Source organism: Rhineura floridana, chromosome 1 (genome assembly GCF_030035675.1).
Source record: "Rhineura floridana isolate rRhiFlo1 chromosome 1, rRhiFlo1.hap2, whole genome shotgun sequence".
Classification (NCBI taxonomy): domain Eukaryota; kingdom Metazoa; phylum Chordata; class Lepidosauria; order Squamata; family Rhineuridae; genus Rhineura; species Rhineura floridana.
This window is the reverse complement of record NC_084480.1, coordinates 74,411,254-74,425,130: the sequence shown is the minus strand read 5'-3', so window position 1 is coordinate 74,425,130 and position 13,877 is coordinate 74,411,254. Positions and strand designations below refer to the sequence as shown.

Below are 13,877 nucleotides of genomic sequence, written 5' to 3'. Positions count from 1 at the left end.
CTTGATGCTATGCAGACTTCATGTTATAACTAGAAATGCTAGGATGATTCCCAGTGTTTGGGGAATCCCAGTGGCAGATTCCCCATTTTTGAAAATTACAAAATCCAGCTGTTCTCCAGACCTGGGAAAGAGATCTTTATGAGAGCCTTGTTGAATCTATATGGGGTAAGAAACTGTTACGAAAATAAGCCTATCACTTTGAACAGGATATCACAAAGCAGCAAATCTTAGATTACTGCATTGCTCCAGGCTCCCATGTATCTTCCAGTACTCATCCTACTTTGAGATAAAGGGGATGTTTACAAGAGGTCTTGTAAACTTCTAGTTCAGGGTGGTTAACCTGTCATCCTTCAGATATTTGTTGAACCCCAACACCTTTTCCCTAAGAAAGGATTCTTTCTGGGTATAGAAGAGGCCACAAATATTCATCCAAATGTATTTGACTGCCATGTGCAGTCTTAAGAAAGGGACATTTCTCCCAAGTTGAATTAGGATTCTGACAACTTTTGGGGTATTTTTCACACATGATACAAATGTGTCTCATTGTTTATCTTATTCTTTATTCATTATTATCTCACCAATTGAGCCCCACTTCCTTGGCATACATGTTTAATAGGTTGACTAGTGATGATAATTTAGTTTAGGTACATTTCTAGTGCATCTTTTTTTTAAAAAATGCTGAAGTCCGTGTGCTTGAAAAAGCAGAATGTTTGACTGCTCCTTCTGTAGTAGAACAGTGCCACCCACAGGCCAACCTAGGACTGCACTCTTACTAAACTCACCAAAGTGGCTTGTGTTTTACAAGCTGCAGTAAGCAGTGTCAAATTGTGCTGGTTGATGCTTTATTTCTCAGCTTCTTCAAAGTGGCACCGGGCTCTCAGAGACTTTCTGCAGTGTGGTTGCTTTTCTTGAAGCCATTCCATGTCACTGATCTGTTTTCAAGGAGATAATTGTATTCCTCACTCCCAGACTTAGAACCATGGTCCATTTCCTCCTTTGTGACAATCAAAGCTTAAGTGCTTGCCTTCTCTAACAGAAACTGTAAGACCCTCTCTTCTGAATGCCAATTTCAGCCTTTCACAAATTTATTTGTGGGACAAAAACATGAGGTAAGAACTATGAGAACTCTCTAAAGCTGAAGTGTGCCTTCTCTTTGTATAATCAAAATAGACTGACTTGATTGTACGATCACACATGAGATGCTTTTCCTTTAGGAAGAGCCCTAAGGTGACTCATGTTCTAGATCCAAGAGACCTGACTGTAGATGTTTAACTTTGCGACCATCCACTAGCATGGGAGCTACTGCTGCAGGGATAACTTGAGAAAACTGGATCACACAGAAGAAATCTGTACTGTGGCTCCTTTACACATCAACCCTTGGGAAACAGGGTTAATACAAATATGGGCAGTAGCAGTGCCACTATGGCTTCCACAACTCCAGAGTAACACAAGAACATCTGCAACTTCCAACTGTGTGTATGCATTTCCTATCACTAACTTAAATTATTTAATATGCCACCTATCCTCCAAGGAGCTAAAGGTGGCACACATGGTTCTCCCCCCCCCCATTTTTATCCTCATAACCACCCTGTGAGGTAGTTTAGGCTTAGAGCCTGTGACTGGCCCAAGGTCAGCCAGTGGGCTTCATGGTTGAGTGAGGGTTTGAACCCCAGTCTCCCAGGTCCTAATCCACTCTGAACCACTATCCTACACTGGCTCTTCTTGTCCTACATGCATCACATATGAGATGGTAAATATTATGCTTTGTCCTTTTCAGAGAAAAGAAACTGAAAGCCAGAGTGCAGGAGTTGGTGAGTGCCTTAGAAAGACTAACAAAGAGCAGTGAAATCCGTCACCAGCAGTCTGCAGAGTTTGTTAATGACTTGAAAAGAGCAAACAGGTAAGATTTCAGATTTCTCCCGAAAATGGCAGCATACACTGAAATGGATTAAGTGATATGACTGAAAGTCATATTTTCACTGTGAACCACTGGAGTGTAAGTTATACAGAAAAGCAATATGCAAATAAAGTGACTATAATTCTGCTAGCATTCTGTGAAGCAGATCACAGTTTTGAGTTTATGCCCAAAGAAGCACTGAAAGCTGTAAAATCCTCTCCCTGCTCATAAGAGCTGCATGGCCAACTCGGGCGAGAAGCAGGGGCTACACTATCCAGCAAATAACAGAAAAATCTAGCTCTAAGATGTGAGTTTGAAGTTTTCACAAGAATACCCTTGAATGACCTTCTCTTGCTGCTTGTTTCCAACAGTAACCTTGTGGCCGCCTATGAGAAAGCAAAGAAGAAGCATCAAAACAAGCTGAAGAAACTGGAATCCCAAATGATGGCTATGGTTGAAAGGCACGAGACACAAGTGAGGATGCTCAAACAAAGGATTGCTTTGCTGGAAGAGGAGAACTCGAGACCCCATACTAATGAAACATCACTTTGAGCAGAGGGGAAGGTTTTTGTAAACAGTAAGAATCTTATGTGCCATTGCAAATTTGACTCCTTGAAATACTTGTTTAGGTGGTGGACACGGTGGTTAGTGCCTCAAAGAGAGGTTATGGCTTTGAAAATACATAGCCACAAGGAGGAGCCAAAAAATGAAATGCAGTTTTGGATGGCTGTGCATAATCAGATGGTGCCTAATGGTTAATGTACCTGTTTATCAAGGCTCCGTGTAATTGTTTTTTTATTTACTATTTCCCTTTTTTCTTCCTCCCAAGTTTTTAGGTCAGGAACACTCTTCTGTTCTTAGGCATCAAGCACTCTGTGTCCATTGCATTTTTGAGGGAATGTTTTAAAATGAGCCCCTGTGAGCCAGGGGGCTCAAGATGAACGGTTGCATTGCTCTCCAACCCATCTCCTCTACCTCTTTCCTGACATTCTCACCCTGCTTCTCTTCAGTGGAAATGCTAAGGCACTTCCTAGGGGGACAGTTAGTCATTTATTTGTAGCCAGATTGCTGCTACAGATCAAACCAAGCAACACCACCACACACCTGCAAGAGTGCCAGGCATCGAAGGAAGCATGGGAACTCTTACCTCTCCAGGTGGCTGGAGCCAATTAGCTCTGCATGCATGCAGTTAATGCTGCTAAGTGAGTATTTAAATGGGAAGTGGCCATGCAATTGCATCCACAGGCTGTTTCAAGAGGTTATGCAAAGGTGCTTTAAAACTCACATTTTTTAGTATGCTGGCTCAGTGCCTGACATCCTCCAATTTACTTGGGAACTGTGCTGTTTCAACCTCTTCTAGTCCAAATGTATTGGCAGGATCAACACAGGAACTCCAATGACTGGATCTCAAAACCAGGTGGAATTATTGGTGCTTCTTCTATGGTATATTTTTATATACCAGTTCCTGTTTGTTGCTACTGTTGCTGGGCAATCAGTCACGTTTTGAAAGTGCCCTAAAGATACACTGGTATATCAAATCTGATAAACTTGCCATTTCCTGAAATTTTGTATGTCAAGGGAATGTAATCTATATTCTGAGAATAACCACCCTAATTACTAAACGTTGGTACACGTTATTCATAAGAGGGTACATTACATTGTAGCAACTATACATTTTACAACACTGGACACTGTGGCAAAACTATATCACAAGACACCATTTACCTTTTGTTTTTCAACAAATGGTTTTGAGGGGCTGTTGTGCGAGGTGGGACGAAAGAGTACATTTTTGGCAAAATTTCCCTAAAACTGACTAGATGCAATTCCTGTACAGTGTCAAACTGATCAAATCATCAAGTTCACTTCAGCTTGAAAGCCTGAAAATCAGTTTGGTTATAAGGAATGTTCCTAATCAAATGAATGTAGATAAGCTCCCTAAAAAGTTGTGGTGTGGAGTCACTTGCAAAGGGCCCAGATATAGTGCTAGTTCTGTCCACTCAATCCTGTGTTTTATAGGGCTGAGTGGACAGATAGATATCAACAGGAATGGAGCAGGAGGCTACCCTAAAAAATATTTGCCTTTGTTTTAAAGATTAAACAGAGGCTAGCATGTCTCTTACTAAATTTAGCCAGTTCTTTATATTCTTCTTTAGTCATAAATGCAGCAATAACTCACTGGTGGCATCAAAAGAAGCAGATTAGATGAACAATAGATTGCCGTCTGGAAATCAAGGGAGAAAAATGTGCTGTTAGATTTTTTTTTCCCCTTGTACTGATTCGCTAAACACTTCTGATAAAGCCAACAGACCTAAGATCTTCTAGTGTTCTTCCATATATTTCACTGTAGCTGATCTTGGGTGCTTTTCTGGGCAGATTTTGGGCTTTTGCTGCTGTGCCTCTTCTATGTTGTAGCATTTTATCTGCTTTCAAACTAAGGAAAAATGTCAATGGGGTGTTTTGTCTGTCAGTATCTTTTAAGGTTTAGCTTTCAGGAAGTGTACATTTGAAACAAATATGTGAAAAATAATTTAAGTAATGCATGTTTAATTCATTTATACTTGATTTGTTGTCTGTCTTTCTGCTAATTGTTATTTTCTGATGCAGCACATCTGTCCTTATGGCAAACTTTCATAGTATAGGTGGGCAATATTGGTCATCCTTTGCTCTTCATCCTAAGTAAATTGGAATTTCTTATCAAAACTCAACCACAGCAAGACTGTTTCTCCAAATGAACAAAGTAATGCCATCACAATTGAGATTTGGAGAGGGTGCTGTATAACACTGACTGGTTCACATATTTTGCTCTTTTTGCCATCATTCAGCAGAAGTGGTGGTCTGCAAGTTAACTTTTTAAAATACAGGTTACTCATTCCCATTTTAAAGTTCATAAGTCCCTTGCATTACTTCAGATTCTTCATCATTTGGTTTGATTTAGTGGCCTCAATTTAAGCAATAGCAGTTAGTGTTTGTTCAAATTAATGAAAGCTTAATTTCTTTATTTGTGATAATAATGTGCAAGGAAGCAATTGATTATGTGCATTCCTGATGTCTCAATTATCCTTTTCATCACTTACAAATCTCCAGCATTCTATCAGTGACTATATTGTTCCTCCTATAAGGCTTATTTATAGTTCCTATCAGAAAAGCTTTACTGCTACCCTGTCTGGATGCTCTTCCAATCCTAGAGCCCTAATGCACCTTTGAAATCAAACAAAATCTTAGTTAGATATGCTGCCATTATAAGGAAAGCTGAAGTCTGAAAGTTAGTGTTCCACAGACAGACAAGGATCAAGCACAAAGGCAAATACTTCTGTAAAGCAACTATAATGACCTGTTGAAATGTCAGTAAAGTTAACAATGTAAAAGCTAGCAGTGCATCTTGAATAAGCAAAGTGTTTCAGTAGATCTCATCTTCACAGTAATTTGCTCTGTTGATGGAGGCAACAATTTAATTCAGATATCACATCAAACTAGAGTTATAGCCTTAACTACACCTCAGGAGTTAGCTGTCCCATAGAAAGGAAATTTGAAAACAAAACCAAATAAATAGCTCAAAACTGTGACTTGCTTAAATGTTTGGAAGCTCAAACAATTCCTCGGTCACTTCATCGCTTGCTGCAATACCTGAATTGAGCCAGAGTGAGCATCTTGCACATGCTATAACATCTTGCTTTCATTCATCAGAAATTATGTTCCAATTCTTTTAGCTAGCTGAAGAGAAGGCAGCAAATGTGCTCTTGGTTGTTTGGTCGCACAGAATCCTTTATGCCTTTCCTCTCTACTCTCTTAACAAGAGCATCCACAGTGAGAGCTCTGTATGTAGAAGTAAAAAATATGGCTCTATGCTGGTTCAGGCAGCCTTGGTGCCAACTTCAGGTGCAGCAAGGCCTTTCATCTATGGCCACTGCCACCCAAATTCAAGCACCTGGGGTAGAAACTAGTCCTTCACCCAGATACAACATAGCTATAATTGCATGCTTAAAGGCTGAGCAGTGACACCTTCTATGCTATTTGGCAGCTGTGCTATGGATCATCTTGGTGTATTGTCTTCTATGAATATCTATGAAATGATGTGAAAGATTTGCGTGATAGTGCAGGAACAAAAGAATCTCTTTCACTTGGATTTCAGTTCTGAATATTCTGGTCCTCCTCCAGTTAGGCTTCAGCATCAGAGACAAAATACTTTTAAAAAGTATTTTCTTCTATCACATCCAAGGAGGCCCAAAACTGTTTTTCAGTCCATCATCTGCACAGTATGGGACATTTTTTATCCTCCCACTATCCAGTTTTCCAGTCTTTAGTGCTCAAAGGTCTTACAGAGCCATCCGTTCTGATTAAACAAGCTATTCAGTGCTTGGGGGTGGATATCCTTGAATACAGATGCTTAAAGCGCAGGTGTGAAGCACTACATCAGTTATTTATAGCATTTTTATGTTCCTCTGCAGTTCTCCAAGTTGTTTTTTCTTATATCTTATTTCCCACTGCTTTGCTGCCTACTTGCTGAATAAGAATGGAACAGGGACATCAACTCTGATCAGTGAATGTGGATATTTTTAGGGACACCCCACAGTACATGTTACAAAGGACTGAGAGCTCCCTTCTGCCATCCTCAAGGTTTTTCCAGGTTTGGGGGTTTTTTTCTTCATGCTTTGGGGCATCTTCTAGGCTTTTTTCACCATGCCAAGTTTTATTGCTGTGGTTCCTGCCACAGAAGTTAGCCCTTGCTGTTTGCTGATCAGAAGTTAATTCATAAGACCAAATTCCCATTTTGCCAGTTCCAGCTTTCTCTCCAACCATGTACTATCCACAAATTGTTTATTGGACTCAAAGGGTTTTGAATATTAAATGCCCAGAGGTTGAGCTATGTTTATTGGCAAGACATTTGCCTACTAACTTACTAAATTTTCTTGAGTTCTTCTTCTACTTCTAGGAATGTTACCATCTAATCTAGATATTCTAGACCAGTTGGTTTTCTGTAGATATCATTTTGGAAGATAACCAGCATTTCCCCATAAACTTGAAATGAAGGAAGAATTGCCCTAATCTAGCATATGGCAAGACACAGATTGTTGTCATGTATGCATTTCTGTTGAACTGATGCATGCAAACAAGTGATGTAGTCACAACTTCTGCTTGCAGGAATGGAGTGTAGCCGTGTTTGAATAGCCAGCACTGTTTGCACTACAAGTGTTAATCACTTGGTTGGGGTAAGGTGGAGAAAAATAAGAACTGTTTTCCTTCCTCCCACTTATATACAGATGATTGGCACGAAGATGTAGATCCATGTTTCAGTAAAATACTGCAGGAATGTTATTTAAAGCACTTGTATGAAGCAGCAGTTTAGCAGTTCTCAAACAACCTTTCTAAGTGTGTTAAAAATAAAACAAACCAGCTGCTCCTCCAAAGGCACTACAGGAGAGTGGCCTATTAATTCTAAGTTTTTATGTGTGTCTGTGGCGGTGAGTGGTTTACCCTACCAAGAATGCTTACTTCAACAAGCAGTCACTTCACCTCAGGAAACATAATCAGCAGCTATAATGGCAGACTAAGACATGGACATCTCTACCACCAGTCTAGACTTCAAGGTGTTTAGTTTGATATCATAAATCTGATACTACCACTCAACAGCAGCGTAAATACCAAAAACTGTTATGCAACTGTTTTGAAAACCATCTCTGTGCCTAAGACATCAGGCAATGACCTGACACGATGTGTGTGCTATAATATCATGCTAAACAAAACTTCCAAAACTATCCATTAAATTGTGTTAAGTGGAAAATTTGTTTTAATGACAGATCTAGTCAGCTATTCAGTCATTTTAGTCTAAATGTGACATGTTAAGTTGTATTACTAGAACAGGTTTCTAGAAGTTGATGAGTTTATACGTTGCATGGAACATGTTCTAAACCTGTTATTTTCCAGTTAAGGTATAAAAACCTTTTACACCAGCTTGAATGTAATGTTATTTACAAAGCACATCTAATTTTGCATTAAACGTCAGTGTTCTGCTGTTTATAGTGGCATTTTTCACTGAAAACTACAATTTTCATTGGGTTTTTTTCAAAGTGCTTTAGTTCTTCAGGTGCTGTAAAATAGCTACTTTGTTTTATTTGATATAGACTTGTACAAACTGCATTTATTTATACAGAGGCATTTATAATACTTTTACAAATGTTCTTATATTCTGAATAAATTTCTACTGTTAAAAATCATTAAACCTTCAGGCTTATGGCCCACTTTGTGTTTTTCTTTTTTTAAAATCAAAGCTTACACAGCAATCTCTGCTTCCAGGACAGGAGAATGATCTCCTGTTACTATTTTTTTGTTTTGTATATAATACTGTGCAAATATTTCCCAGCACTGCACATTAAAGGGCTTCCCATTTGTTTACATGAAAAACACATGTAAAAATTAACTGTTTTAATAACAAATAGATGAACTGTACACATACTCAGTACAAAGCTCACATGACAGAATTCTTTTATGTTCTGTTCTCTTTTGGGGGGCTCCAAGTGCAACGCCACAATTTTTAACCAATGCTTCTCTCTCTTCACAATTCACATTGATACTGCTTCCACCTAGGTCAATGCTAGTTGCAACATGTCAGTGTGTTAGCCATGGCCCAGCTGTATTTTGCAGTTCAAAACAGTATTCACATTTCAAGGTATTACAGTTATCCAGAAGTCTAAAACTTAATATCTTATTAGTAAGCATTTTATAATATAAAAGCAGTATTTAAAAGCAAAAACAAACTGCTCAATGAACATACAAAAATGAACACATTAGCTTTCTTAGCACCTAACAGATCAACCTCAGTTTAAACTTACCCAACAAATGAAAAAGTTGTACCTACTTTCTCCTTTAACAAATAAAGCAAGAAATACACACCGAATACCTAGTCCATTGCTCCCCACCCCACCCCATTTAGACCAAACTTTCTTGCTCTCACAAATTTAAGCAGAGGAAATTAACTTCAAATCTAAAGAATGACTATGCTATTATCAATCTTACACATCTTCTCAAAGTTTACCCAGGATTTCTCTAGGTTTAAAGCTAGGCTGCTTAACCCCTGTATATTAAAGCATTGTGAATAATACAAGTTGTCAAATGAGATCATTACCAAATGCACACCCTTCTGCAGCCATGCCATTTTTCACACAACTTAGCAGTGAACAATCCCGTTTAAACATACATTTGCAGCCTGCTAAAGTTTATTTCAGTTAGAGACCATTTACAATGTTAAGTTCCATTAAATAGTTCAAATGTAAAGAATAATTCATCAACCACACAATTTCAATGTCACTTTTATAACATTGGTCCATTTAATAAACTTCATAGCTGAGAAAACATCTTTTTTTGTAAATGCCTATATGCACAATTATTAAACTGAACATGGGTGGGTTTTTACCTTGTGTAATCATTTTAATAGCAGCGAAGCTCTAGGAAGACTCATTTCATAACAGTAACTATACATAGTTTCCAAGTACAGTTCTAATATTTAACACCAAGTAGTTCATTTAGTTTTGTTATTCACACCACAGCAGCAAGAACCTAAAGAGTTGCTTTCAGCATGCCCAAGGGCTGGTATGACCCCTGCAAAAAAATTGTTCACTTTCCCCATTTGAAAAACAGTTATTTGCTATGTAGCATGGAGTGCTACTGCATAAAAAAGTCCAAAGCCTGCTTAAGTGCACAGAACAAGCTGTGTGGCTCTTTGGATTCTTGTAAAAAAATATTAAATATACAGATTTTAAAAACTGGCTGAGGAGTTCAAAACTAGTCAGAATGTTATGATCCTGAAGACGTCAAATTAAGAACCTTCATGTATTTTTTTATTGTTCTTCCTAAGTAGGTTATCTTAATCAAAGTAACAGTGAAATGCATGCTGAAGATAAGCATACAAGACATATTGCATCAATCAGTGCTTACAGCAGATACATAGTTTTAAGCCTGTTCAACTTTCAGCTACAAATGTTTAAAGAGCATACCAAAATTTCAGTAATAGGCAGTTTTTCTGTAAGGATGCCTTCACAGTGCACAGTAAATTGTCACATATAAATACTCTAGTGTAAAGAAATGTGAGCAGAACATTGAATTCCACACTTAAATTACAAGAACAGCTGTGCTCAGCATGCTTGGGCTGCACAGGAACATGCATAAACTCTGCCTAGTCAGCTAGAAAAGCTCCCGGACTCGTAACCGAGAGTGATCTCTGACTTAACACTGCTTCCAGGCAGAGGCAATGCAAATATCCTATGTCCGATGAGACAGAAATGATGGAACAGGAAGGAGGCACTTGTACCACCTGTCACTTCTACATCAAAGGGCTTGTCAGAAACTGCTCTAAGGACTTTGTCAGGAATCTGTCTAGCACTAGTATGCAGTAGCAGTTACATATACATAGCTTGATATGGGCAAAGGGCTACCATGCAGAACTTTCATGTGCTTTTTCTGCAGCCAGCCAATGTTTACAGCCATGTGAACAGGTCCCAAATTCAACAGAAATCAAAGGGACTTTTGCAACAGCTGTATAGCAGTATTCAGTATTACAATTCTGAAAAGCAAAGTGCTAACACCAGCAGGCAAATGTTTGAGCCTAAAGGCTACCTTAATCCCTCCAAAAGTGAAGCACAGCTAAATGTTGATTTCACCTCAATTCTGCTTTCTGAAAAGGAATTGAATACAAAAGCTTTCAATTGCATGCAAGTCTAATGGAAACAACAGACTTCATAAGCCACATAAAAAATCCTAACAGTGTAGCCATAGTTATAAAAAAGATCTAAACAACTCAGAGGCACACACACACATATATACAAAGCCACTGTCCTAGAAAGTCAGTATTGCAGTCCTAAGAATCCTGTTTAAAGGCTTTTGCCTGCTGAGCATTTTTTGCTTTTGTAGCAGAAATAATTTGACCTCAAAAGGGTCAAACAAGGAACACAATTCAGTTAGGTGCTGCAGACAGAAAGGCTTGCAATGTCTCTTTCTAAAACTTATGAGACCAGCAGCCACTATTCAAGCAGTGAGATCTCTCAAGATAATCTCAAATCCATTCACATATCATTTATTCCCATCTTTTAAAATGCCCACAGAGAAACAAAAATTCATTACAGATACCAAATTGCCTGTTCTTCATTGCTTTACAGAAATTATGTAAACCATATATGCCTGGACTTTGGAATACACATGCATAAAATGATTCATTTAAACACTTTGCAAGCAAAACAAGACATCCATACCATACAAAGTGAACAATCTGAAATGTTCACAGTGCAGGATACCCAGGAACCTAGTCTAGAAAGCAGTCATCTCCATAATCTAAGCCATGATAACAATAAAATTAAGGAACACAACTTTATGAAACATGGTATCTTGTAAAAGTGAAAATTATTGCATATTTACCATGTTTCTTTGCAACCCATTTTAAGGCTAGATTTATCAAACCTGCTAGTCTTCTATAGCTTCTGAGTAGCTCTCCATGAAGAAGCCCGACACTGTCTTTGCTGAAGAATTGCAAGATGGGAGTTAATATATCCAGAAGTTAGGGCACAACTTGCACACTCTTTAATACAAAGTTATTTCACTTCAGAGATTTTGTCAAACTGCTAGTACAGCTACTTAAGAGTTTGTCAGAAGAGAATCCATTTTATATTTGAAATTCACGTAACTGTGCCAGAGTTCCTCTTATTTATCAATGGTGCACCAAAAAGGAAGCAGCATAAACAGTAACATTCCTTGGAAATCAAGCTACACATCAGAAGATTGGCACAAGCAGTCCGAAAATGCAATTTGCAATGAATGAGAAGTTGGCAAGTTAGGCACTTTTATTGTTAAAAAGTCAATCTGCACTAAATACTGACCAAAGATCTCCCTGCTAAATAGAGATGAACAGGAAAAGTTGTGGCTCCATCACCAGCCCTTCAACTATCTTAACAAATCAACTGATTCAATGAATTCACTGATTTGAATAGATTCTGGATGGGGCTAGCAGGCATGTAACTACAAGGCAAGTCTGTCACGCAACAATTTTTTAAAAGGGCCAGTAAATAAAACTGGATTTAGTTAGAAATTAATTTGAGCCTCTTCCCCAGCTACAAAGGAGACTTGCAACATAGTAGTTATATGTAAAGTTTCCAGAACTGTCCTTGAGCAAGGGAGATTGTACAGGTTTTGCAGAAGAATAGGATGTGCTTCATGTCACTATGGAAACACAGAAAAGGTTTACTCTGTTCCCCAACTCAAACTTAAAGCCCACCTGGTTCAGATTGTAGAGATCTGAAATACTTATTACAGACTGTCAGTTCACAGTGCCAAGGTACAGGCAAGGCATGGAGAGAGACCATGAAATTCAGCAGCAGCTCTATAAGTGTCATGCCTTCTGCACAGTTGGACGGGGTTATTCTGTAAACCACTTACATTTTTTTTAAGATGGCTTAGTCTATTATATTTAAGATGTGTAGAGTTGAAAATTCCTCTTACATTCCTTGATGTAATTGTTTTCACATTAAACTGTTGTAGCTGTGTGCATTTGCAGCTACTGCTTTGACTCCAAACTCAATGTTAAATCAGATAGTCAAAATAAAGGGTATTACAAAACAATACAATTACAAAAATCGTATCTGTGTCACATGCCATTTGAACATGCTCTGAGTTCTCCCTGTACAGTACCTTAAAAGGTTAGTTTTTGTTCTGTACACTAAAATTATCTTCCCAAATGCACATTTTTCATGCTGCATATTCAAAGTAGTTGCAATTCTTCCAAAAGGAGAGAAACAACAAAATCAACACACACAAAACAAGTTCACCATGGCTGAATATCACCACTGTATCCTGCTGGGGATGGTAAGTCAATCATTGAGTAGAGTTCAGCTTTTCATGTCATTAATACAATTTTAAAACATGTCTTTTTTTTTAATCCAGTACAGTGCAAAAAGAGAGGTCAAAAGAAGAAATTGGTTTCAAAAGTCAGAAGATCCAAGGCAGAAGGATTCTGAACTAGCAAAAACACGTCTTTTTGCATACAAAGTCATAAAAGGTCTAACAATATCCAGAATACAAAACACTCGTGTCCTCAGAAGTTTCATGTGGGTTGCCACCGTGTTGCAACCTATCTCAAGCAAAAGTATTATTGTACATCAGAGCAAATCTAAACACAGAAGAGGTTAAGTTCATCACTAAGGCTAAAATACTTCTCTGAAATCTAAACACACAGAAAAACAAATGAAAAATGCCCTCTAATGCATAGTTAGGAACTAGCAAATGAAACATGGGAAAGCATTTTTTTTCGTTTGCAGGTAAAAGTTATACTGCATTTAAAGTGCAACACTGTGGTGTCACTTCCATATTGCAATGAGAACAAAGCCTTCCAGCCAATTGCTAGGTCCCTGCATTGCTTTAAAACCTGAGAAAGGGTAGAGGCTGGATTTAAGAAAGCTGCTCTAGGCCACGTCTCTGGCAGACTTGTGTAAATGAACAAGCATCAAAGGTCAAAACTTTTCATTACAGCATCATGGTCAAACTTGAAACTCAGAAAAGCTCTCGAGGAGAAAGTGAATTTGCAATGGCCATTGCATGACATTGATTGTCCATGTTCTAGGAGCTGGTCTTCACTGCCACAGCACATGTCATAGGCTGCTTCTGGATTAAAAAGATAAAACAAATATGTAGCAATGGCAATAACAAATCAAATAATCTTATTATTCTGATTAGCTCCATCTCTGCTACCGACTGGGCCTAGCTTAGATCTATCTATCTTGGGACAATAAATCTGGCTTCATCATTCTGAGAACAAGCATCTGCCAATTTGGACAGGTATTATGGGGCTGGGATATTACAGGATTGTTTAAATCAGGGATAGAAAAGCAACACCCCATTGGCTGGATCTGGCCTGCAGGGCTACTCCAACCAGCACACTGTCCTCTCCTCTGAAGTTCCGCCCACTCCTACTGTGTCCCAACACATGAAGAGATTTGAACACAGC

The 13,877-nt window shown here is 38.4% G+C and overlaps 2 protein-coding genes across 6 annotated transcripts in view; one reads left to right on the top strand and one right to left on the bottom strand.

Moving 5' to 3' along the window:
* The window catches only part of MCC (MCC regulator of WNT signaling pathway), a 387,038-nt gene extending 380,870 nt beyond the window's left edge, over positions 1-6,168 (top strand). For all 5 annotated transcript variants that reach the window (XM_061624167.1, XM_061624176.1, XM_061624184.1 and 2 more), the window contains 2 exons: positions 1,778-1,900; positions 2,269-6,168. In XM_061624167.1, the coding sequence (XP_061480151.1) occupies positions 1,778-1,900; positions 2,269-2,449 (304 nt within the window). In that variant the 3' untranslated portion in view covers positions 2,450-6,168. The remainder of the gene's footprint in view (positions 1-1,777; positions 1,901-2,268) is intronic.
* A 2,134-nt stretch (positions 6,169-8,302) lies between these two features.
* DCP2 (decapping mRNA 2) overlaps positions 8,303-13,877 on the bottom strand; it is a 30,614-nt gene continuing 25,039 nt past the window's right edge. Inside the window, exon 11 of the mRNA XM_061624216.1 lies at positions 8,303-13,534. Coding sequence (XP_061480200.1) covers positions 13,377-13,534 — 158 coding nt within the window. The 3' untranslated portion in view covers positions 8,303-13,376. The remainder of the gene's footprint in view (positions 13,535-13,877) is intronic.